The 25,759-nt window shown below is 34.5% G+C and overlaps 2 protein-coding genes and 1 long non-coding RNA gene across 5 annotated transcripts; 2 read left to right on the plus strand and 1 right to left on the minus strand.

Moving 5' to 3' along the window:
* Window positions 1–391: 391 nt before the first annotated feature.
* Window positions 392–2,488, plus strand: LOC132253368 (uncharacterized). The gene has a single exon (XM_059735141.1). The coding sequence runs from the start codon at window positions 392–394 to the stop codon at window positions 2,486–2,488; it is 2,097 nt and encodes a 698-aa protein (XP_059591124.1).
* Window positions 2,489–3,768: 1,280 nt separating this feature from the next.
* LOC132253469 (uncharacterized) lies at window positions 3,769–4,149 on the minus strand. The gene is made up of 2 exons (XR_009465322.1): window positions 4,119–4,149; window positions 3,769–4,033 (listed from the first exon to the last, which is right to left on the minus strand). It is a non-coding gene; the product is annotated as an uncharacterized LOC132253469 (long non-coding RNA).
* A 5,751-nt stretch (window positions 4,150–9,900) lies between these two features.
* LOC100257623 (uncharacterized) lies at window positions 9,901–23,510 on the plus strand. 3 transcript variants are annotated; one of them, XM_002269322.4, is made up of 4 exons: window positions 9,901–10,464; window positions 14,846–15,010; window positions 19,382–19,434; window positions 21,315–21,707. In XM_002269322.4, the coding sequence occupies exons 1-3, from the start codon at window positions 10,200–10,202 to the stop codon at window positions 19,414–19,416; spliced, it is 465 nt and encodes a 154-aa protein (XP_002269358.1). In that variant the 5' UTR covers window positions 9,901–10,199; the 3' UTR covers window positions 19,417–19,434; window positions 21,315–21,707. The 3 variants fall into 3 exon arrangements, with proteins under 3 accessions (XP_002269358.1, XP_010645010.1, XP_059591545.1); XM_010646708.3 differs by lacking the exon at window positions 21,315–21,707 and adding an exon at window positions 23,191–23,510 and having other exon boundaries at window positions 9,904–10,464; XM_059735562.1 differs by having other exon boundaries at window positions 9,904–10,464; window positions 20,977–21,707.
* The last annotated feature ends 2,249 nt before the right edge of the window (window positions 23,511–25,759 follow it).

A 25,759-nucleotide genomic window follows, 5' to 3' on the forward strand; every position in this document is an offset into this window, starting at 1 on the left:
GAATTATTCTGTTATTTCAGTGGTTGATGAAGTAGGAATAATGCTTTTATATGAAGGAGAATGGGTACGAGATGGAAATGTTTTCTATTTCGAAGGAAGTAAAGGTAAAGGCATTGAGATCCCGAAAACTATATCATATAAAGAGTTATTAGGGGTTGTCCATCATATTTTGAAGCTAGATCCAACAAATTGTTTTCTTTCAATGAAGTATGTATTCAATGCCAACATACCCACAAGTCCTATACAACTAACTGATGATGGGGATGTGAAATTCTTTATTGGTTTAAATTGTACAAATGGTAAGCTGCCTGTTCCATTATGCATCACAGTTGAAAAGAGAATTGATAATCACAATCAGAAATCAATTTGCAATTCTTATTTCGAATGTCATATGTCTTCTGAGATTGATAAAGAATTGAATGAGGACTCAATGTTGATGCATAAAAGTAGACACATTCATTGTGATTCAGTTGAAACTCTTACTGTTGATGGTGAAAATGGACCAAGATTTCAAAATGAGTCACATGAAGAGTATAAAGTTCATGATTGGAACATGAATGAGACTGCAATTAATGAGGAGGATTATAGAATGAATACTAACCCTACTAGTGATAAGCAAGTGACCCAAATTGGCTCATTCAGAACTGGTTCAGCTCAGAGTGCAGAAATCTTGACCATGATTGATACAAGTGATGGGTTCATACATGACAATCCCACTATAATCGAAGATGTAGCAAATGAAAGACAAAACATGATGCAACAACCTATAGTTAGTGGAATTAGTGATGACCATCTAGAAGAACACCAAATTTACTCAAGTAAGAAAGAATTACAAAGGAAGTTGTATATGATGGCTCTGAAAAGGAAGTTTGAGTTCAAAACAACTAAATCCACTACTAAGTTATTGCTTGTTGAATGTTTTGATAAAGAATGCAAGTGGCGAGTTCGTGCTACCAAGTTGGGGATTTCCAATATGTTTCAAATAATGAAATTCTATTCAACACACACTTGTCGGTTAGATATGATGTCTCGTGACAATCGACATGCAAGTAGTTGGTTGATTGGTGAGAGTATAAGAGAAACATATCAAGGGATTGGTTGTGAATTTCGACCAAAAGACATTGTAGCAGACATTCGAAAGCAGTATGGCATTCAAATCAGTTATGATAAGGCGTGGAGAGCCAAAGAACTTGCTCTAGGTTCTATTAGGGGATCACCTGAGGAGTCTTATAACACTTTACCATCCTATTGCTATGTTTTAGAGCAAAAAAATCCTGGTACCATTACTGATATAGTTACTGATTGTGATAATCAATTCAAATACTTTTTTATGTCGATTAGTGCATCTCTTGCTGGGTTTCACACATCAATAAGGCTTGTGGTTGCAGTTGATGGGACATTTTTGAAAGCAAAGTACTTAGGGACTTTATTTATTGCAGCGTGTAAAGATGGCAACAATCAGATATACCCTTTAGCCTTTGGGATTGGTGATTCAAAAAATGATGCCTCATGGGAGTGGTTTTTACAAAAACTACATGATGCACTTGGACACATTGATGATTTGTTTGTGATATCAGATCGACATGGTAGCATTGAGAAAGCAGTACATAAAGTATTTCCCCATGCGAGGCATGGTGTCTGCACTTATCACGTTGGACAAAATTTGAAGACAAAGTTCAAGAATCCTGCAATTCATAAGTTGTTCCATGATGCTGCCCATGCTTATCGTGTTTCAGAGTTTAATTTTATATTTGGGCAACTAGAGATGATTGACCCAAGAGCAGCAAGATATTTGATGGATATAGGTGTTGATCGATGGGCACGTTCATATTCTACCGAAAAAAGATATAATATCATGACGACAGGGATCGTTGAAAGCCTTAATGCTGTGTTGAAAAATGCTAGAGATCTTCCGGTTTTGCAATTGGTTGAAGAATTGAGAAACTTACTTCAAAAATGGTTTGTGACTCATCAACAACAAGCAATGTCAATGTCAACTGAACTTACCATGTGGGCTGATGGAGAACTTCGTTCTAGGTATAATATGTCAGCAACATATCTAGTGGAACCTATCAACTCCAAGGAGTGTAATGTTAACTATGCTGGCATTAGTGCTCAAGTGAATTTAGACACTCGTTCATGCACATGTCGACAATTTGATCTTGATCATATTCCATGTGCACATGTTATTGCTGCTTGTAGATTTTACAACATTTCATGTTACACTTTGTGCTCCAAGTATTTTACTACTAAAGCATTGTTATCTTCATATTCAGAGTGTATTTATCCAACTGGAAATGAAATAGATTGGGTAGTACCTAATCATATTCGTGATAAAGTTGTGTTACCACCTAAAACAAGACGCCCAACAGGAAGACCAAGGAAAGTAAGAATTCCTTCTGGTGGAGAGGGCAAGCGCACATCTCGTTGTAGTCGATGTGGTCAATATGGGCATAATCGGAAAACATGCAAACGACCAATCCCTTGATATCATGATAGCTTTGGCACTCTATGAACTTACATGGAATGAAAATTGTAATAGTGAGCTTTTTTGTTTTTTTGGTACCCATGTGAACAGAAATGTAAGTTACTTTTTTGTATAAGGTGATAGGATAAGCACATAGATGAATATTGTAATAATGATCCCCTTTTTTTGCATAACCATAGAAATGGAGATATTTGTTACTTTTGTACATATATGTTATGATGAGTTATGTATAAAGTATAAATGAAAATTACATGTTTATTCTCAAACTATGGACTCAACTGTTCTCACGTTTATTGATAAGGAACTTGACAATAGTTAAGTTCAAGTTTTGTCTGAAGACTGTGGACTTAACTACCTTCAAGTTTGTACATAAAACAACTTGACAATAGTTAAGTTCAGGTTTTGTCTGAAGACTGTGAACTTAACTACCTTCAAGTTTGTTCATAAAACAACTTGACAATAGTTAAGTTCAGGTTTTGTCTGAAGACTGTGGACTTAACTACCTTCAAGTTTGTACATAAAACAACTTGACAATAGTTAAGTTCAGGTTTTGTCTGAAGACTGTGAACTTAACTACCTTCAAGTTTGTTCATAAAACAACTTGACAATAGTTAAGTTCAGGTTTTGTCTGAAGACTGTGGACTTAACTACCTTCAAGTTTGTACATAAAACAACTTGACAATAGTTAAGTTCAGGTTTTGTCTGAAGACTGTGAACTTAACTACCTTCAAGTTTGTTCATAAAACAACTTGACAATAGTTAAGTTCAGGTTTTGTCTGAAGACTGTGGACTTAACTACCTTCAAGTTTGTTCATAAAATAACTTGACAATAGTTAAGTTCAGTTTTTGTCTGAAGACTGTGAACTTAACTACCTTCAAGTTTGTTCATAAAATAACTTGACAATAGTTAAGTTCAGTTTTTGTCTGAAGACTGTGAACTTAACTACCTTCAAGTTTGTTCATAAAATAACTTAACAATAGTTAAGTTCAGGTAAAAATGACAATTGTAGACACAACTTCTTATGAGTCTATAGAAGATCAACTTGATACCTGTTAAGTCCAGATTAAATATGTTATTCTGGAATAGATTTCGACTTAATATCTGTCAAGTTTGTTCACAGTTAACTTGATAGTAGTTAAGTTCATGTGTTCTATTAAGACTGTGGACTTAATTACCTTCAAGTTTGTACCCATAACAACTTGACAACATTGAAGTTTAGTTTAAAATGTCAATTGTATGCATAACTATCGAACAACATTCATCAAAATATCCAAGTAGATATATCAACCTGTCCAACTACATTTATCAAAATGCCTAACTACATATATGAAGCTATCCAATTACATATAACAAACCATCCAACTACATTATCAAAATGTGAAATATCAACATGAATTCATTACATAGGCAAGTATTTCATATAAAATAACTCTGCTACCATCTTTTCCCGAAACCAGTCCATTCGTGCACTTGTTAATGACTTCAATGGATGGTTGTGCATTAAGTATTCAGCATATTTGATAACAAACATGCCACAATCACCACTGCATGGTACACAAATAATCAATGTTAGGGCTATTATTAAAGATTAAGTGTATAAGTTATGAAAGTAAATTTAAGATCACTTACTCATTTTCCTGTTGAGGAATATCTTGCAGCCATTCAATTTCCCATTCTTGGTAGTTAACTTTTGTGTCACCATGAAAACCATAATATGCTATTGCATTCAATATATGCGGCAACAATTTGGCTAATGGTTTAATGGCAACTTGCAATCTTGCATTATTATTGATGCCCATCAATGAGTCATATACGTATATAATCCTTCGATGAAGGTGGACAACTCCTAATACCCAGTGACTAGCCCGAACATTGATAGGGACATACACAATGTCAACATCAGGCCATTTGACAGAATAAAGAGGCTGCAAACCATTGGCATAATCAATAAGGATGTCATTCTCTAGTAATTTGAATTGGTTCCACTTCTTGCCATGCTTAATCCATCTTGCTTGAGCATTTTGCTACATAGAATAAAGTTAATATACATAAATAAATAACCAAGATCATAAGATTCATTATTACAAAAAAATTAAAAATGTTAACTAAAATTCAAACTACACATACCCAAAACATAGTATCCACTGTGGTAAACTTTTGGGAAAAAAGATGAGGATTTTCTATTCGCCGCTTCCGGAAAAAGAAGAAGGCAACATCAATGTGCTAACAATTACAATAAAGTAAATTAGTTATATTATTTGGTTGTAAGCTGAACATAATAATAAATAAAAACAAAAACAAAATGCATCATTTACAAACCGTGTCAGCAAGCCATGAACCATGATTAGACAGTGATTGAAACCATTTTTTATCTATATGCATGTAGTCAATGTCAATTGTGGACCTTTGACATAAAAAATAAAAATAAAAACATTAGTAATTTTATAACTTGTGAAGAACACAAATTTACAAGTATGGATGTATACAACTTACCCTTGGTCATCACTCATCCACTTTTGAAAGGACTCTAATGCTTCTTCAGAGATTGGATGCAAAGGATCAAATGAAGTTAATGGTTTCTCAATCTCTTTTCTTAGTTTCTTTCTCTTGGTGGGATCTGTAAAAGGGTGCTGTAAGATATGAGACTTTTTAATCTCACGCCTTCGCTTAAAAATGGCAGGAGATAGATGGTGAGGTATGACATATACTGAAAACTCGCCCGACATAGTTGGGGTACCAAACAACTTGGCAATATCAATAACTGGATCATCAATAGAGTAGTCATCTTTCAACTCTTTAGTCATGTGTTTTTCTGCAAGCTGAAGGTTTCTAGAAGCTTCCATATCAATGTTCACATCCATGGGAATGTCATTTCTCTCCACTTCATCATCTGTAACATCCTAAAAAATTCCAGTCTGGAAATCAAAGCCCATATTGTTATCATTTTCTTTTGTACTAGATTTTCTGAATCTAGTGTCATGCATACCGTGTTCCTCATTCGAACTCTTAACCTAAAATTGCATACACCACCCAATAATAATAAATATGAGAAAACACAAATGTCAAAACATTGAAGTATTAGAAAATTTAAACAAGTAAACATGTCACTAACTTCTAATAAAAGTTGTTTCAATTCATCCATCTTCAAGTTGAGTCCTTCAATTTCTTTCTTTAGATGATTGAAATTTAACTCTGAGCTTTGTCTGAATTTCACAAACTCCATCCATAATTTCTGCACATATTGCACATAAATGAAATAAAAATTTAACACTTACAATATTTATATATATATTATGACAAGTTTGTTCACTTTGTGATTACTACCAAAAAGTGCTATTTTGTAGACCTAATTATAATGGTTTTAAGCACCTTTGAGTAGTAATCATATTCATTTAACCCAATTAATTCATTAAGGTCCTTAGTAATTGGTTTTAACCATTTTGTGGCAAGTTTACATGTTTTTATCAGTTTATGAACCAATTCAAGCATGCCAATTGTTGGAGGAGCTACTTGGGCGAGTTAAGCAAGGATTTTGTACGTTTATAGGCTTGAATTTCAAGTGGAAACACGAGCACAAGCAATGGAGAAGAGGAAAACAGAGTGAAGAAAACAGCTGCAGTCTTCTTTCGAACTTTTGAGGCACTTCCCAAAGTCCAATTTTTGCATGTTATATACCATTTGAAAGCTTAGGAAGTCAAGAATCCAACGCTTCAAACTGTGTATGATTTGGAGCTGAAATGAGGAAGATATGGCCTTCGGAAGACAACTGCATCATGTCAAATGGCCAATTTCGCAAGGTGAATTTCACATTGCGAAAATTTCGCAATGGGATTTTCTTCATGGTGCGAAATTTTGCCATTTCGCACCATGAAGAGCCACATTGCGAAAATTTCGCAAGGGGATTTTCTTCATGGTGCGAAATTTTGCCATTTCGCACCATGAAGAAACACATTGCGAAAATTTCGCAAGGAGGATTAGGCACATTGCGAAATTCCTTTGAATCCCCTGTTTTGAGACATTGTTGATGTTATTCCACTACCGGTTCTCCAAGATATTTTGCTTGATTTTTAGCTTTGTAAATACCTATTTTACCCTTGTAATCAACCAATGAATAGGTTGCTTTTGTAATAGCTCTTGTTTATTTATAGTTAAGGTCAGGTTCCACATGTTAATTATGGAATGAACATCTTATATTAAATAAAGTACCGAAAAAAAAAAACATGCATGCATTATTTATGATGGCTAAGTTTAGTTTAAGTTACCTCTATTGATGGGGTGATTGCATCATTTGTTGTTTCTTCTGCCATTGCAGCAGTAGCAGCAGCAACATATGCAGCAGTGTCAGATGAGCTTTTTTCATGCCTTAAGTCATCATTCTTGGCATCTTGTGAGGCATTTGATTGGTGCAACATTTCTGCTGAAGCTCCTTGTTTATCTACATGCTTGTAATAGTCTTGTTGTTGCTCCTCTAAAGTGGGTGTTAGAAGCGAATGAAAAGTTAACTACAAAGTCCAAATCAAATATAATTATTAATAAACAACAATACAATAATATTTATAATTGCATTCTTAAAATGTAAAGGTAAAGAATTACTTACATGAGGCTCTAGAAATACATTTTCAACCTCAGTAGACCTTGGAGCACTTGTTGCACTCCAATTTAATATTCGAGGATACCTCTCAGATACACGAGTGGCATATTTCAATCCAATAAGTGGAATAGCCTCGTATGCCCAAACCTGGAATGCATATGGAAATCCAACAAGACTATATGCTTCAACTGCAGCTTCTCCCTTTGTTTTCTTTTTATCTTGGTATTTGGATATCCGGTTCTCCAAAGCTCTTTGCAAACCAAATAGTGTCCTCTCATAACAAATCCCCCCCATGGATACTTGTTAAAAGCCTCCAAATTATCAACCAAAGCAACCCATTCCATATCTATCAAATTTTTTCCTTCTTTCCCAAATAAAACATGCTCTAAAAAATACAAAAGTGCCAACTTTATCACCTCTTCATCTTCAAATCCTTTTTTTTTATTTTTCTTATTCTTTTTCTTTTTCTTTTCCTCTCCTAAAGAAAGAAAAACTTTCTCCAACTCATCATTACGCACCTTGTTTTCTCCTTTAAAGTATGTGTCCCTTATTCGTAATGATTTTTTATCACATTTTGTAATAGGACCAAAACTCAAGCCCGTAATCAATGCAAACTCTTCTTTACTAAATCTTAAGCCCTTTGACTTTAATAAAATCCATATTTCATTGTCTTTTTTGGTTTCACATTGACGTAACAACAATTGATGAACAATTTGGGCTGAAAATCTAAGTTCGGGAAGGAGTAAAAAATGACCAAAACATGATTTTCTAAACATCTCCAATTGTGGTTCAGTCAATTTCTTCTTAATATTTTCAATGGCTACCAAGTGAGACAAACATGCAATTTTTCCAGGAAAGTACTCCTCTTTAGATATTTTAGATATAAAAGATAGGAGAGGAGGAGGAATGTCAATCTGCAAAATAATAACAAATTGTAAAAATATCAATATAAATTGAGCAAAATTATATTACCAAACTTATCCAACTATGTTAAATCCATCATTTTGTATTACTTCTTAACATAGACTTTATTTTCCTATTATTTAAGGATGTCGTGTCAAATGCTAATATTCTAAAGATATTATTTTACTAATGCAATTGAAGCTATTATATTTTAGTAAGTTGCAGCTACAAAAAATTGGAGACATTATTCTAGTGTTTATTGAAATTTGAAACAAAACAAAACCATTTTGAAATTGCAACCTGACAATGAACTTGATAGCAGTTAAGTTCAGTTTCTTCTTAACATATATATTTAAATCAAAATTCTAAATATTTGGATAAAATAATTTCACAAAAATTATATTCAAATACGTTATAAATTCATAACAAATAACTTCATTACACAAAATTTCAAAACCTTTTGATGGTAAACTTGATAGTAGTTAAGTTTAGTTTTTTCTAATAATTCAAATATTGCTTTAAACCTTGGACTATAACCTCACTGAGAAAATTTCCAACAATTAGATTATCAATTCATGAAAAATAAATTCACAAAAAAAAATCTATTAAAAATGATAAAATTAAAAAAAAAATTAAAAATCAAAATTTCAAGTAGACAATTAATGCTTACTGAATCAGTTGATTTCTTCTCATTTTCTGATGACGATGAAGAGGTTTCAAAACCTGGCTTTCTTTCACTTCTCTTTTTTCCCAAAATTTTATACCTCTTCTGTTTCGTATTTTTCATCACAGAATTTTTTTCTTCCTCCATTTTCATGAACTGAATCAACACACAATATCAGAAAGATGAAAAATCGGGTTTGATTAAAAGAAAAAAATAAGAACCAAAATAAGACACTTAGGGTTTCTTCTCATTTCATGGATGAAGATTCATATATACAGTTCAAAAAACCAAAATCAAAGAATGAAACAGTGAAACTTACTTTCTGTTTTTTCTTTGTATTGTGTTGCCTTTTTGTTCTCTTGCAATAAACGGAAAAATCCTTCGTGATTTCTTTCTCGCAGGTTAACAGATGGAACAAATGGGTTTGCAGGGTAACGAAGAGACACAATACAAGAGAAAATTGGAGTTGAAGGGAAAAAGGGTAACGAAGAGACACAATACAAGAGAAAATTGGAGTTGGAGGGAAAAAGGGCTGAAAAAGATAACTGAGGGGGTGAGGGGGTATTTTTGTCCGAATTGGGTCATTTTTGAGACCTAAATAAGTAAAGGGTTAGTTTTGCAATATTGAGGGATTTTTGTCCCTTTTAATCGGTTATCCCTTAAAACTAAGGTAGTTGGAATGTTAAAAAGTCATTAAAATGAAAATGAAAATGAAAATAGGTCATACATGATTCTGTATCTATTCTGTAATGAAAATAGGTCAGGGTTACGAGGAGTCCATACTTATATAATGCTAAGAACTTTCCCCTATCTGATGTAGGATGTCACAAACACCCCACATATAGGTACAATGTCCTCATTGTGTCGCACGGGATTATGGGGCCAAACAGACAAACACTCTTATGAGCCCAAACAAACCCCACACCGAGGTCGGGGATCGGCTTTGATACCATTTGTAATGACCCGCTCTCAACCGTATAAATATTATCCACTTTGGACTCAAATGAGCTTTCATGACTTTAAAACGATTCTATAGGGTTAAGAGAAGTTCATACTTATATAGTGTTATGAACTTTTCCTTTTATCCGATGTGGGATGTCACAAACAACCCTCCTATGCAGACACAACGTTCTCATTGTGTCAAATGTTTAATCTAAATAAACATTTAAAATAAAAACAATTTAAATTATAAAAATTAACACCATTTAATCTAAATTAATATGTGTCAAATGTTTCTCTTAACTTTTCGTTCCTTCTCTTAGCTCATTTTTAATGGTGGGTTCAATTACGATCTATAGAGACCATTGGTGGTGAGAGAGATGAAGTATTAGAGCTTTTGAGGAATGTGATGTCTTTTTGGAGAAAAATAAATAAGGATAGAAATGTCTAAATATGGTTATAACATGAAAGAATTAGAAGGTTGGATTAATTTTCCAATTTGACCTTCATTTTGAGTCTCATGTCCAAATAACCCAGACGTGTCTGCACCTCCCTTTCATTGAGAAGTAAAGAAATAGGCTGTGATATGTGAAACAAGACTTTCTTCTCTGCCATGTCCGAGGAAGACATACCTTGTAAATCTCCGTATGAACCTCGACCAAACCCTATCCCTAACCCTAACCCTAACCCTAGCCCTAACCCCAACCCTGACATTTCCAACGACGATGAGAACAACAATAGCATCAACACTTGCGAGTCCTTGGGCACAGCAATATCCTCCATGCTGGGCTCTGTAATTAGGGACTTCGATTCCAGAGCTGACGCCGTTATTCGAAGCCAGGATCACCTCTCTCTCGTCATTGATCGTCTCACCGGAGGTCCATATCTCAACTCTTTTTACTTGAGTTATACTTGCTTATACAATTATCGGAATTGGGGTTTTAATACTAAGGTTATATGGAATCAAATCCTATTTCCTTTTTCTCGCATCTTGATTGTTGTTTTTTGGGTTTCTGCTTTTGTCTAAATCTTCGTTTTATTTGGTTTATTTGATTTTGATTGTAAAATCTCCACATTTCACTCCTCCCTTGAAATTCAACCCCAAATTTCAACTTTTGTTACATGGATTATGCTTGTTTTTATAATATGAATTTGGGTTTCCAATCAACAGATATTGGGAATTTGCTTCCTGAATTCCAGTTTCCGTCAATTTTTCCCATTTTATTTGGTTTATTCTCCAGGATCTGATCTGCAGGGTTTGCTTTGCAGTTTCATGAATTTTTGTTTTTTCCCTTTAAATTGTATTTTTTTTCCTTGTATTTTTATTTAACCTTCCAGAGATTTCCTTTGAACTTTTCCTTGTATATAAGGAAGCAAACATTATGCTTCCTTATAAAATTAGAATTAGAATTTGAATTCCTTTTGTGCCAATGAACAGAAACTAGGATTGAATTCTAATGACACAAGGTTCTTATAAAGAATGAGACTCAATTTTCTTTATTTCATTTCCTTGGGCTTTTTTCTGGTGGTGGTGGCGCCAGAGGAATGGAGGGGTAGCTTTCTGTTTTATTTGGTTTATTTTTAGGGTTTTGTTATGGGGTTCATGAAAATGGACTTCTATCTTCTTCATTTCATGCCTTGGTTGTAGTTGTTAGTAACTGTTATGTAGGGTTTGTTAATAGACTATGATGGCTTTTTTTTTCTTTTTCAAAATTTGGGTCAAAGATTGTTTTCCTTTTGGTTAAGAAGAATAATTTAGGGTTTGGAGATGTGGAATTTAAAAATAAGTGATGCAATTGCTAAATTTGACTGAATTTTTTTATGCCCCATTTTATAAATGATTAGAAGTCCTTCAAACTGGAAAGCCTCTGTTCCTGATTAATTATTATAATTGTAATTGGGTAAGAAATGGAGTTTTTATGTTTTTGAAGGTCTAAAATTCCATTCATGAGAAAATGCTTTCATAACAACACTGGAGCACATTCTGGAACTCTGAAATAACAGTTGCTCATTTACAATTCTTATTGTTGGTTCATCTTCATCCTACAAATCCCTACATATTTATTTTATTCTTGCGTATTTTTTCAACATTTTAAATTGAAATGTTGGAAAGGTTTTTTATGGTCAGCTAATGGGACATGCTTTCTAATATATAATATCTATGGTCTTTGAAAAGGGGAAGTTTGAGGGTTTATTAAAGATTGGGATTTGGATCGGCTATAGTTCAAATCAGCTTTGTCATGTTTAGTTTCTTATTTGTCACACATCTAGTTCAAATTGTGGAGAAATGAGGATGGTGGCATTTAACTCAACATTTCAAAAAGCTAATAATGAGATCTTTGAGAAAAAACATATAAAGTTAAAAAATATGGCCAGAAGACGCTGCTGGATCTGATATCAGCCTTTACTTATGGAATGAAAGTTGTTTGATGTTCACATAGTAGCCTGAGTGGGGTTAGGGAGCCAAAATGGTTCTGTAACACAAGGAACTAGATAGGCTTTTCTTGATGCTAGCCTCTAAGTCATTGATATAATTAGAAGCAGAGAATCTTGAGATTCCATTCTCTGAAAATGAGATTCATTCAGCTTTAATGGAGATGAGTGGGGATAAAGCCCCTGGGCCGGATGGCTTTACTATGGCGTTTTGGCAAAGTTGTTGGGATTTTGTGAAAGGGGAGATCTTGGAGATGTTTAAGGAGTTTTATGAGCAAAGCTCCTTTCTCAAAAGTCTCAATAACACTTTTCTGGTTCTGATTCCTAAGAAAGGGGGAGCGGCTGATTTGGGAGATTTTAGACCCATTAGTCTCTTGGGGGGGGGGGGGGGGGGGGGGGGGCGCGCTATACAAATTGATGGCTAAAGTGTTAGCTAATAGACTCATGAGAGTGTTAAACAAAGTGGTAGCCCCAACTCAGAATGCATTTGTGATGGGAAGACAAATCCTTGATGCTTCTTTAATTGCGAATGAGGTGATAGACTCGTGGCAGAAAAGAAAAGAGAAAGGGCTCATTTGTAAGTTGGATATTGAGAAAGCGTATGATAGCATCAACTAGTAGTTCTTGTTGAAGACACTACACAAAATGGGATTTGGCTCAAAGTGGTTGGGGTGGATGTGGAGTTGTATATCTTCAGCCAAGTTTTCAGTTCTAGTTAATGGGGTTCCAGCCGGATTCTTCCCGAGTTCTAAAGGGCTTCGTCAAGGGGATCCATTATCTCCTTACCTCTTCGTCTTGGGAATGGAAGTTCTAGATGCCCTAATTAGGAGGGCGGTTGCGGGGGGCTACCTCTCAGGTTGCAGTATTCAGGGTGATAGGAGACACAATCTAAAAATCTCCCATCTCTTCTTTGTTGATGATACAATCGTGTTCTGTGAGGCTAACAAAGAGCACCTAACACATTTGAGCTGGATTCTTTTGTGGTTTGAAGTAGCTTCAGGCCTAAGGATTAACTTGGACAAAAGTGAAATTATCCCAGTTGGTGTGGTGGAGGAGATTGAGGAGATGGTAGTGGAGTTAGGATGTAGGGTGGGCTCACTGCCTTCTCAATACTTGGGCTTGCCATTAGGGGCTCCTAACAAAGCCCCTTCAGTTTGGGATGGGGTGGAAGAGAAAGTGAGGAGGAGACTAGCGCATTGGAAACGACAATATATCTCAAAAGGGGGGAGAATCACTCTCATAAGAAGCACTTTGGCTAGCATGCCAATCTATCACATGTCTTTGTTCCGGATGCCTAAGTCAGTGGCTAGGAGATTAGATAAAGTTCAAAGAGATTTCCTTTGGGGAGGGGGAAGTGTGGAAAGGAAAGCTCATCTAATCAAATGGGAGGCGATTTGTGAGGATAAGAGCAAGGGAGGACTAGGCTTAAGGAAGCTAGTGCTCTTGAACAAAGCTTTGCTTGGTAAATGGATCTGGAGATTTGCTTATGATAAAGATAATCTTTGGAAGCAAGTGATAACAGTGAAATATGGGCAAGAAGGTCATGGTTGGAGAGCAAAGAGGGCTCATGGGGCGTTCGGCGTGGGGGTGTGGAAGGAAATTTGGAAGGAAACTGATTGGTGCTAGGATAACATGGGGTTCATAGTTGGGAAGGGAAGCAAAATCAATTTTTGGACTGATGTTTGGTGTAATGGTACAAGGCTGTCCCAAAATTTCCCCCACCTATTTGCTATGGCTTCTCATAGGAATGCGACGGTGGAGGAGATGTGGGATCAGAATTTTGGTCAAGGGGGGTGGAATCTAAGATTTTTGAGGGACTTTAATGATTGGGAGATGGATATGATAGGGAACTTGCTACATGTTCTGAGGGATTACAAGCCCTTTATGGAGGAAGATTCAGTCTGTTGGAAGGGAGGAAGGAATGGCAAATTTAGGGTCAAAGAAGCTTATAGATTGGTGGCCAGACCCAATGATTTTGGGTGGATTCAGTACCAACCAAGGTTGCATTCTATGCTTGGGAGGCTACATGGGGGAGGGTGCTCACTCTTGATAGACTTCAGAAAAGAGGATGGTAGCTTCCTAATTGTTGTTTTCTATGTGGTTGTGAAGAAGAAACTGTAAATCATATTCTTATTCATTGTATAGTGGTCAGAGTTCTGTGGGATATTGTTCTTGGGTTATCAGGTGTGCAGTGGGTCTTTCCAGAAACTGTAAAGGAGGTCTTAACTAGCTGGAGGGGCCCTTTTGTGGGAAAGAAAAGGAAAAAGATATGGAAATCCATACCGTTGTGTATTTTTTGGACGGTTTGGAAGGAAAGAAATAGGCTAGCTTTTAGGGGGGGAGTGTTAGATATCCAAAAGCTTAAGAATTCTTTTGTTTGTAGTTTGTGGAGCTGGGCTAGATTGTATATTGGTGAGGAGCATGTGTCCCTTATAGGGTTCTTGGAATGGTTGGCGTCCAACTAAGGGGTGGTGAGCCTTGTTGATCTTATTTTTTGCTTTGAGAGGGGGTTGTTGCTTTGTATACCCCCTGTATACTTGTAACTTTCCGCCTCTTCATTATTATATCTTGCTTTACTTATCAAAAAAAAAAAAAAAATAATTAGAATCTAAACAATTGGATGCTGAATCATTGCAATGTGCAGGAACTTGCTAAGTGGCATAGATGTATAAAATTCTAAGTAGCAATGTCATGGATCAAGTCACATATTCTATTGAGAGTCAAGATTCTTTAGTATTACCTTTTTCCCTTTCTTATATCTGAAAATCCTCCTTGCTAAAATTTGTTGAAATCTATTAACTTTGATATCTTCTATTATTTCTGCAGAGCTTGATAAATTATTAGAAGATGCACCCTTGCCATTCATCATGCAACATGCTGCCAAGATTTCTGGTGTTAGAAAGAGAGTTTCATCATTGAATTCACTTCTAAAATCTATACAGCGTCGTGTTGATAATATCGATGGAATGCTATCCATGGGATTGGCACATGGTATCTATCATTCCCTACATATTTGTTGTTCTGGTTTTTGTCTCATGCTATGATATTTGCTGAGTTTCTATTCATTATCTGCTTCCTCTTGAATGATATATATATAGTTATCACTGCAATATGATGTATTGGTGCTATGGTGCAGTGTGCAATTGAAGTTCTTTTATATTACTATGAGCATTTCAATAAGTAGTTCTCAATCTTGTGTAAAATATTGGTGCTGGTTATAGCGATCAATGAAGATAGATATTTTTTTTTTGAAAGGCAAATAAAGTGAGTATATAATGTAGAAGGCATCAAAAGAAATAGTGTACCAAAGTACATAGAACATATACAATGGGTGCCAAAAGACATACCCAAAAAAGTGGGAACACAAAAACTACTCCCTCCCTTGGTGAGAACTTAATCAATCAACAAAATCAATTAAAGATCTTGAACCTTTATCGATGTAAAACATAATCATAGTAAAAAATTACTAGGGAAAGTGTTTTTCAGTCTTTGGTCAAATTGCTCCTTGTTTTCAAATGATCTTTTGATTCTTTTGCTTAAAAAACAAATGCACAAAGGAGCAACTCTACGTGCATTTTTTTTGTCTATTTCGCACAAAAGAGTCATGTTAAACTAAAGAGTCTCTTTGACCATGGAATATGGCACACAAGCTATTCCAAACAAAGAGAACAACCGTTTACTAATGACTACCCTTTCCAGTGACCCTTTTCAGTTGTCTAGTCGCTTAAGTCTATCACCCACCCCTATTTTGATATGGCTCATTCATATGGTTTATCTCCATAATCTTTGTCCTTTTAAAATTTTACCCTCCTTCCATTACCTACAAAAAAGGAGCCTCTATCATTAAAGAGATCCCAATCCTTCTTAATGACTTTCCATAGCCTAACTCCATCCTATCTCTCACTTCGCATGAATGTCACCCTCCTTTTTCTTGCCCATGTTTTTCATTTATAACTTGCTTCCAAAAGCCTTCTATTTTTTATGCATATCACCAACTCCACTTTTAAAGAAGGGCCTTGTTAGGCGAATAGAAACATCTAACACAAAAGCCCCCTTTCCTCTTATCAGTGCAAACAATCATCCACTTCACTAAATATGATTTTTTCTCTGGAGCCAAACTTTCTTAGAGAAAATCTCTTTGAATCTTCTCTAGCCCTAATTTGACTTTCCTTGAAATGTTGAACAATGACATAAAATGTATGGGCAAGATGGATTATGTGCTCCATATCAAATTAAGCCTTCCCCCTTTGGAGATGTTTTATCTTTTCCACATTGCTTGTCTTTTACAAAACCACTCTTCCAGTTTATCCCATGCTGCCCCTGATTTAAAAGGACATCCAAAGGTGTACCTAAGTAAGTAGATGGAAGCTATCCCACCTTGCAACCTATCTTAGAGGCCAATTCCTCCATGTTATCCACTCTTTTAATTGGAATTAACTCACTCTAATCTAAGTTTATTTTCGGCTCTAGGATGACTTCAAACCACATAAGTGACCAACATAAATGAATCATCTGATCTTGAGACACTTCCAATCAACATAAATGGTTACGTCACATTTTTGGGATTCCCTTTGATTGTGAAGGCCTAATATCCATTTTTGGGTATAAAGATTGTGCAAAAAACTGGAATTTCACTCAATGTTTTTAGAAAAAGAGTTCATTCTATCTAGAAATGAGATTTAAAAAAAAAGAAAAAAATTTACAATTTTTTTATATTTATTATAAATTTTACAGGATTATGAACTGAATAAAACTTGGTTTTTTTGCTTCATTTCAAAGAAACTTCAAAATTAGTTTTTTCATCCCAAGAGGGTTCCTTATCATTCCAATGTGATGTAACCTCATCTCACCGCTAGAAGCCCTTGCAAATTATCTTGGATTTTACTGTGAGAATAGGTTAAGAACCCCATCCATTTGTGGCGAATATTCTCCTCTTTATCAGTAATTCATAATTCTTTGAAGAGGCTTTCGTTTTGGAAAAGATAACACCTCTCAAAAGGGGGAAGACTCACTTTACCTTGCAATACCCTAGCCAGTTTACCAATCTATTTTATGTCTTTATTCTCCGTCCTAAGAATTGCAAGATTGAGATTAGAGAAGATTGAAAGGGATTTTTTGTGGGAGGAGGGGCCGTAGAGAACAAAATGCACTTAGTCAAGTGGTTTTCCATTTGTAAAGAAAAATCGAAAGAAGGACTAGGTGTTCACTATCTTTCTTTGCTTAATAAGACCCTTCTTTGAAAATGGTGTTGGCGCTTCTCTAGTGAAAGATATTGGTTGTGGAAGAAAATCATAAAGGGAAAGTTTAGGGAGAAAGAAGGGGGTTGGAGGTCAGGAGTGGTGAGAGAGCCCTATGGTAGGGGTTTGGAAAGAGATTGGGAAGCAATGAGATTTTTTTAATGCGAAGATTTCCTTTGAGATGGGTAATAGGAGTAGAGTGAAGTTTTGAAAAGATAGGTGGTGTAGTGAGCAACTTTTATGTGAGATTTTCCCATTGTTTGCCCTTTCTAACTTAAAGGAGGCATGAGTAGCTGATTTTTGGGAGCAAAGTGGGGAAAAAAGAAATTGGAACTTTCATTTTGTTAGGAATTTGAACAATTAGGAGTTGGGTATCATGGAGAGGTTTCTTTCTAAGCTCTAAGGACAAACAGTGAAGAGGGAGAAGGAGGATAAAGTAGTGTGGAAGGAAGATAGCAAAGAGGTCTTCTTTGTAAGAGTGCTTTACTCATTGTTGGAGACAAATTATACTACTCTTTTCCCTAAAAAGATAATTTGAAACTCGGGGATTCCTTTGAAGGTGAGTTTTTTTTACTTGGGAGGTTTGTTGAGGAAAGGTTTTGACAATGAATCAGCTTCAAAGAAGAGGGTGGAAGTTGGCTAATAGGTGTGCTTTGTGTAAAGAGGAGTTGGAAGGAACGAAATAAGAGATTCTTTGATTGTAAGGAATTGTTTGATTAAAGGCTAAAAAAATATTTTCTTTAACGATTTCTCTATGTGGGTTAGGGTGTATATAGACGATGGGTATACATATATAGTCGATTGCATAGATTGGTTGGGGCTTGGATGAGGGGGGGAGTATTTTTTGTATGTTCCCTCTTTCCTATTTTTTTGCCAAGTGCACTTTTTATATATCCTGTGTACTCTTGTGTGCTTTTAGTGCTTATTAATACATTCTCTTCCCTATCAAAAAAAAAAAAAAAAAAAAACACCAGAACCATGTCTGTTCTAATTCTTTCATTGATGATTGGTAGGCAATGAGACCTATAAAAAAAAAAAAAAAAAAAATTGAAGATCAGTAGGCAATGATGAGGCAAAGAAAATTTCCCTTCCATTAGTTCTTTAATTCTTTTATTTTTATTTCATGATTTTGTGAATATTTGGATTAAACTGCAAGCTTTATTATCCATTAGCTTAGTGCTTGAGTTCTGATTTTTAGGTACAAGATAAATTCAAGGCATTTTTAACTTCAAACTCATCAGATGATTTAGTTCATTTAGGATCTAACTGGGGAGCAGAGCTTTGTAAATATCAGTTTTTCTTTGGAACCTTAAATTTTCCTTGTTCATTGAATTAGTACCAAATCTAAGCAAGCAATTATGTTAGGTTATCTTCTAAGAAAACTGAAATGGTGGTGCTGAATAAATTTTCAAACCTAAATCAGCTACCAAAGATGGTGGATTGAGGTTTAGGTAACACCTGGGCTATGGTTCCACTGGAGGTTGTAGGCATTTAATGGAAGAAGGCATAGAAGGTAAAATGGATGCTTCTACATGAATTGTTTTTGACCTCACATTAATTGTGACTGGAACTATTAATTCATATGCTGTTAATACTCCACTGTTTTCGAGATGACCCTTTCAAATCCAATTGTTGTATGTGCTTCATGGATGAATGTCTGCCTTTTCTCCCTAACATGGATGTTAGGCATGTGTTCTAAAATAAAAAATTTATAATTTAGCTGTACATTACCATACTAGTAGAGGTATATAGTGATGTCCACAAACTTTTAATTTATTAACAAACCTAGTACAGTGCTGCACCTGTGCCTGCGTTAATATTTTATTGTCAAGGATAATGAAGAACTGAAAATTATGTTGACCTTGGATGCAAATGTTGTGTTTAAGTCTCTCTCTCTCTCTCTCTCACACACACACACACACACACACACCCCGCATCTTGCCTTCTGTTATAAAGGGTGTTCCATTCTCTTTCCTGAAAATTATAGACATGTGTATGTTCTCTGAATTTTGTACTGTTGCTCACGATATTATGTTCAATGCAATAGTCTGGATCATTGTCATCCCATGATTTTCTTGTTGGTGATTCATATTCTGGAAAACTATAAATTTGATGTTCTTTGCAGAGAAAACAATCACAGCAAGTTCTGGACATTATTAACATTCATATCTATGAGAGGTATTTCTCAATCATATTTTTCATCTCTTCATCCTTTGAAATTTTTTTAATTATAATGCACTATACAATGAAGCTAGATGTTCCTTGAAAAATTTTCATGTCAAATAGTAGTTTGAATTTTGTTATCTAAATTCAAATTCATGAATGAATCTTCGTTATGTGCTTGATCCATTATTTGAGCTAACCCTTTTTATTTTGATGAATTTATTCACTTACATTATTTGTTTATTTCTTTACATTTTTTTGGCTTCAATACATCCCACATCTTCAGATGGTATTATTTGACCAAACTTCCCCTTTAATGGCCCAGCTTCATGGAGAATAAAAATCCATGGATTAAAAGTCTAAGCTTTGTGTGTAGGAGAGTTTTTTAAATGGTAAAATCAACATTTTAAGGTTAAACACAGGTTCCAAGGATGCTTGGATAGACCTCCCAAACTGGACCCCACTTTGTAGGTTGATTTATCTATGTTTTGGGAAAAAGTAGGGGAGACTCCTACACACGACAATAATACTTGTGCTTCTACTTCTCCTATTGCTCAAAAGTAGAAGTTAAAAGCTAGGCCAAACCAACACTATGTTTCTTCACCTTGTAGACCTTAGGGGTATTATGGAGAATTGGGAGATCCATGTTGAGCCTTGTATTTTGTATTTAACAAGTTTTGGTGGTATTCATGACTCTAATGCTCCAAACTTATTATATGATTTTAAAAAATTGCATTACTGTTTTAATCATAAAAATTTGGAATTTTGGAAAGTAGAGGCAAAACCATAATAAAGAATGCATATGGAATAAGAAGATCCAAAATTATTTAAGCTGAGCTCAAATCCTAATATGCAGGTTAAATTATGGCTATAGGTTTACCTATTCGAAGAAATAAAATGAAATGAGGCAGCAAAGAAAAATGGTTGCCTTGAAATGATATCATTGATGGTTTAAAGGAAAGCAGAAGAACGAAGAATGAGAGATGGAAAAACAACAATATAGGGCTCTATTTGAAAATTGTTCTTGAAAATAATTTTCTGTTTTAAAAGATAGCTTTTTAAATTACAAAACAAGTTTGGCAAACTTCTGACAAAAAACAATATTTCAAGAATTTGTTTTGAAAACAAATTGTTTTGGAGAAAATTTTTGAGGTGTTTCCAACTTTCATGTGTGTGTGCGTGTACAATGTTTTGAGCAACAAATGAAAATTCGGAGAATACTTTAAGAACTTTTACATTATATATAACTGTACAATACCTTCATGGAGAATAAGCAGAGAAAACCATTTTTCATAGTTACATTTCTAAACAGAATTTTATTCTTAAAAACTAGTGAGAATTATTTTTTAGAATTGTTGTCAAAAACTGTTTTTGAAAACGTTCCTAAACAGGCTCTAGGTTTTTTGCTGACACCTTGGATATATAGTAGCACCTTCCACAATATGTGCATATATATATATATATATATATATGTTCAAGGATATTCCTGCTATGAAATAGCATCGAATGTAAATAAAGATATAGAAGGTTTCTGATGCCGGAATTTATTGACAACAGTGGTAGAAAAGCCAGTTTCAAGTTCAATCAGGACTGCTCTATTTGTTGGCATGTAATATGTTTTGCCTTCTCAGTTGAGCTTGTTATAAAATATCTTTTGACTACCACTTGCTCCAAAAGCTTAAGCTGACTGAGGGCTTGGGGTTCTAGAAATGGTCTGAGCCAAGACTTACAGGGAATCACAACTGTGATACCTCGTGAGATTTATTTAGCCCAAAATCTTAAACTCTTGAATAGACCTGCCTCAAATTTACCCTCCGGTGTGCACTATAGTTTCTTGTAGATGCAAATGTATCGATTGGAAGATTTGTGATATTTGTACACAAATAAACTTTCAGGTTTCTTGTAATATGAGATGCAACTTGTTTGTCAATTCAATGTTTCCAACCTGCAAGGACCAAGTACTAAGAAGAATGGGAAGATAATGTTCCAAGACGTGATCAGGCAGTCTGGTTATAAATGTGAACTCTGACAACAAAGAATTGGTTTCCATTTCAACAGCTTGGAAATGGACCTTAATCAGCTGACATGATAGCAAAAGCGGCTTTATAACCTGAACAATTCTATTTGGCTTCGCTTGATTTAGTTGTTTGATTTGATTTGGGTTTCTTATTGTCTAAAGGAAGGGCCCAGATATCAAAACCCTGGAGGAAATATTTTTATTCCCAGATCTTGTATGATTGATTTGTTCTCTTTCAATTCAATTGATGTTTTATTGGTGAGGTTTTGTATGATTATGTTTTAGCTATGTTTCTTTTAAGGCAGGTGACTTTTCCCCTGGTAGAATTGGGTGAAATGTTAGTGAAGAAGGATAATAATTTCTCTCATTCATCAACAAAGGAATACAATTTGTATAGCTTTACAAAGAAAGTAATTGAAAAAGAAATCCTATAAAATCAAGTAACCCTAGGAAATCATGGGTTAAATACACAAAATATAGAAAATAACTAACATATAGGAAGTCTCTACATGAACTAATATAATGAGAATTTTCTTATTATGAGAGATTTTGGTCAAATTTCCTTTACGAGGGGATTTAGTGAAATTCTTTTTCAATATTCATAGATATTTTTTATCCCCAACTTGCCTATAATTGTCCAAGTGACAAGCAAGTTCCTAGGTGGTACCTCCTCCTTGTGGAAACATAGGGAGTGAACATAACTCTAGTATTCAGTTTTTTCTTGACGAAATGTCGATTCATTTCATCATGTTTAGTCTGATTCATTTCATCTAGGATAGGTAGTACCTCCTTTGGACTTCCTCTAGATTACCATGTAAAACAATGGGGTTTCAATTGAGTAACAAAGGCTTGATGTAAGGATAACAAAGTTGCAAATGAGATACTGTGTGCGTTGTCTTTTACCATTTCTAAGAGCTGTGGGTAAATGGAGTTCAAAAAGAACGTTAGGACTTGAATCAGTTTGGCTTTGCTACCTGATGAAAAACTCAGTACCCACTATGGGTCAACAGCTTGATCATGTAGGGCTTCTTGGACCAGTAGATTCCACTTTGAATAGACCTTGAGTGAGAAAGTGTGATCCTCCCCTTCTCTTGTATTCTATTTGGCAAGGGCTCAATTTTAGGTTCAATTTCAGGCTCAATTTCAAGTTCAAGATGTGTATGCTGGTTTGGTGGCAAAGATTTGTTGTGCAAGTGGCATGCTAAGATCAACTTTAAATTGTTGTGGTGTTTTGGAACAAAGAAATTGATGAACGAAAACCTCTTTTCGAAAATAAGGTGAAAAGTTTGATTGAAGTATTCTTTCCCATTATTAGATCTCAATGTTTGAATCTTTGCATTAAACTGGGTATAGATCAATTTATGAATATAGGAAAAACTATGTTAATTTTCTATTTTTATTTCAAAAAATAAATCAAGGTGACTAATACAGTCATCAATAAAAGTAACAAACCACTTTGCACAAAGGTTTGAAGGGGACGTAAGACATCAATATGAATTAAATTGAAGGGGTTTGAAGTTCTTTACCTAAAGGAAAAGTCTTGTGATGGTGTTTGAGAAGTTTACAGACTTCACCATGAAAGCCAAGATTATCTTGATTTTCCAAAAACACAAAGTAAACATCTTTCCCTAAAGTTTGTTTCTCGTGTCTCTAAGTTTATTGCGATAGCCTATAGCTATGCCACTCTGCATCTTTTATCTCCTGATTTTCATCTCATTGCTCTATGCCTCTTATCATTATTGTTGGGTTTATAGGCTGCAATTGTATATACTTCTTGAGAGCTATTCTACAACATCACCATTCTACGTCTTTCTTAAAGAAGGAAAAGACTCTCCCAAGAACTTCAACTCCTGAGTCAGCTCTATATCAAGACAAGTGAGATTAAAAAATTCTTTCCCTTTCAACAAGCTTTTGTAACTTTGCTGTAATATCCTTGCGACATTCCATATTAAACTTTGACCCAAATCCCTCTGTGTTATAACTACTCAAATTACAAATAAGTTACCTTGCTGGGTAGCTCAACTCTTGCATTTGATCTTCATTAATGTGAGCTATTATATCCACCTTTGAATAAGTTTGTGAAAGGGTCTTAAATCTCCAATGGAATGGTAATCTCAGCTTAGGTTAGGTTACATTGAATTCCAAAGCCAAGACACTACCATAGTCTCTAACATTCCAAGAAATAAACATGGGATCATCCTTGCTCTCTTCAAGTCCGGTGAGATGATGCAACTTCCCTTGGCCTGTCAATGAAAATTCTGACAGATTTAGACCATTTCAAAAGGGAAAGGGAATTGGGAGAGGACAACATAATTTCTTCCATTCATTATGATCATTAAGACTGTTTTCAATGTCATGGAAACCCCAAAATGGAATGCACAATATTTCTACTTTGTAGGGTTTTTCCTGGTGCTGCTTTTAGGAAAGCTTAAGATTATTTTGGAAATAGTTTCCTAAGCATTAAAAGTTCTTTTCCTTTTGTTTGGGTGCTAATTAGGCAGCTCCATGTGGCATGCTTAGGAGGGTACATGTGGATAAAATACGAAAGACAGCACACTATACTAGCATGCCACAATAGCACAACGTGAGGAAAATTAGTCAAATTAAAATTGCAATTAAGCCATGTCATCTATAAAAAGTGGCAGGTGGCCTGAGGAATAGTTGGGAGAAAATCTAGGAATCATTTATGGGATACCATGTGAAGTGATAAATATTTGGTTGGGCGGCCCGGGTGGATGGTGATGACATCTAATTAATGGAGAGGTTAAGAGGGTTTATCCATATCAACAAATAGACAGGAAGTTGAGGAAAATTTGGGAGAATAGGCAGCCCATTAAGCCATATGGTTTATGCACCTAATTGAATTTCAGATTAGTGTAAACCCAATAAGTATTTTGTATTGTTTCAGAGCTGAGTTTATTTCAATAATATACATTGATGATAGTGTTTTTTCAAGTGTTTTTAGTGGAAGTATTTTCTCTAAAAATAAGAGTACGTTTGGTAGTGATTTTAGGAAGTGTTTTTAATTTTTCTAAGTATAAAATTTTTCAACTATTACAAGTAGTAGAAACAATTCCTAGAATTATTGTCAAACACACTCTTAATTGTAAGAGAATCTTTTATCAAGTGTTTCTCCAGGAAACACCATAAGTAATTCTTTACTTTATAAAAATGCTTTCTAAATTTTATCAGGTTGATTTTTTTCAAAAGTACTTTTTAAGTTGGAAGCACCTTTTAAATATATCATCAAATGGAGTAAAAGCCTAGACCTTGATTAATAACTATTTTCAAAACAATTCTAGAAAAACAATTTTTTAGAACAATTTTTAAAAACTGTTCTTTGATATTTTGTAAAACAAATGTCAATATGAGGGCTTAAAATATTTTTAACCTATTTTCTATGTTTTTAAAAATGTTTTAAAAATAAGTTTTATATGTAACATTTTATTTTTAATCATTATTCAAATTTGTATAATTATTTTTTAAAACACCCTTTAGAAAATACTTAAAAGCAATGTAAAATAACTAAAAAATATTGTATAAAAAACATCATATTTTCTATATTTGAGAATAGATAACAATTTTCTATTTTTTGATTATCAAATTTGTTTTTTTTTTTTGTTTTTTTAAGAACTAAAAACTGTTTTTTGAAAACATTTATCAAACAAACCTTAATTTTCTTACACTTATTCTACGTACTTGAAATCTCTTATTGAAACCCATTTGGATGAATTTATAGGAAAGAGAGTAATTTTACATGGTTGTTGAATTACGGAATTTTCCCTTTTTGGGAAACCTTCCATTTGTTGGCTGAGGTAGAGATTTTGGGGAATGGATTTTGTTTAGATGAACTTCATATTGACTTCTTGTTAGTTGTTATTACAGAATCTAGGAAATCATTTTTATCAACTAGCATATTTCTCATTCTTTTATCCTATCTTCACCCTATTAACCACTAACCTCATTCCCCAAAGGTTCGACACCTAATATTTCTTGAGTTCTATAAATTTAAAATCTTTATACCTCTTGAAACTGATTACACTTGACATACAATACTGAGCACACAAGAATTTCATATTTTATTCCATTTATTCAGAGTTAGGACTTTTTATATTTATTATATCTTATATTCCATTGAAGATTCAGGGTTAACACTATAAATGACATTGATAAATATAGGAGGATTTAGAAAGGCTAATAATTCTAACCTATGACATAATGAGGTCTTCAGGGTATTTTAATTGAGCACAAGATTTTTATTTTGAAAAAAAAAAAATCTGATTGAGTGCTCAAACACTCGAATCTAGCGTTTAACTAGTACTT

This window comes from Vitis vinifera, chromosome 19 (assembly GCF_030704535.1).
Source record: "Vitis vinifera cultivar Pinot Noir 40024 chromosome 19, ASM3070453v1".
NCBI lineage: Eukaryota > Viridiplantae > Streptophyta > Magnoliopsida > Vitales > Vitaceae > Vitis > Vitis vinifera.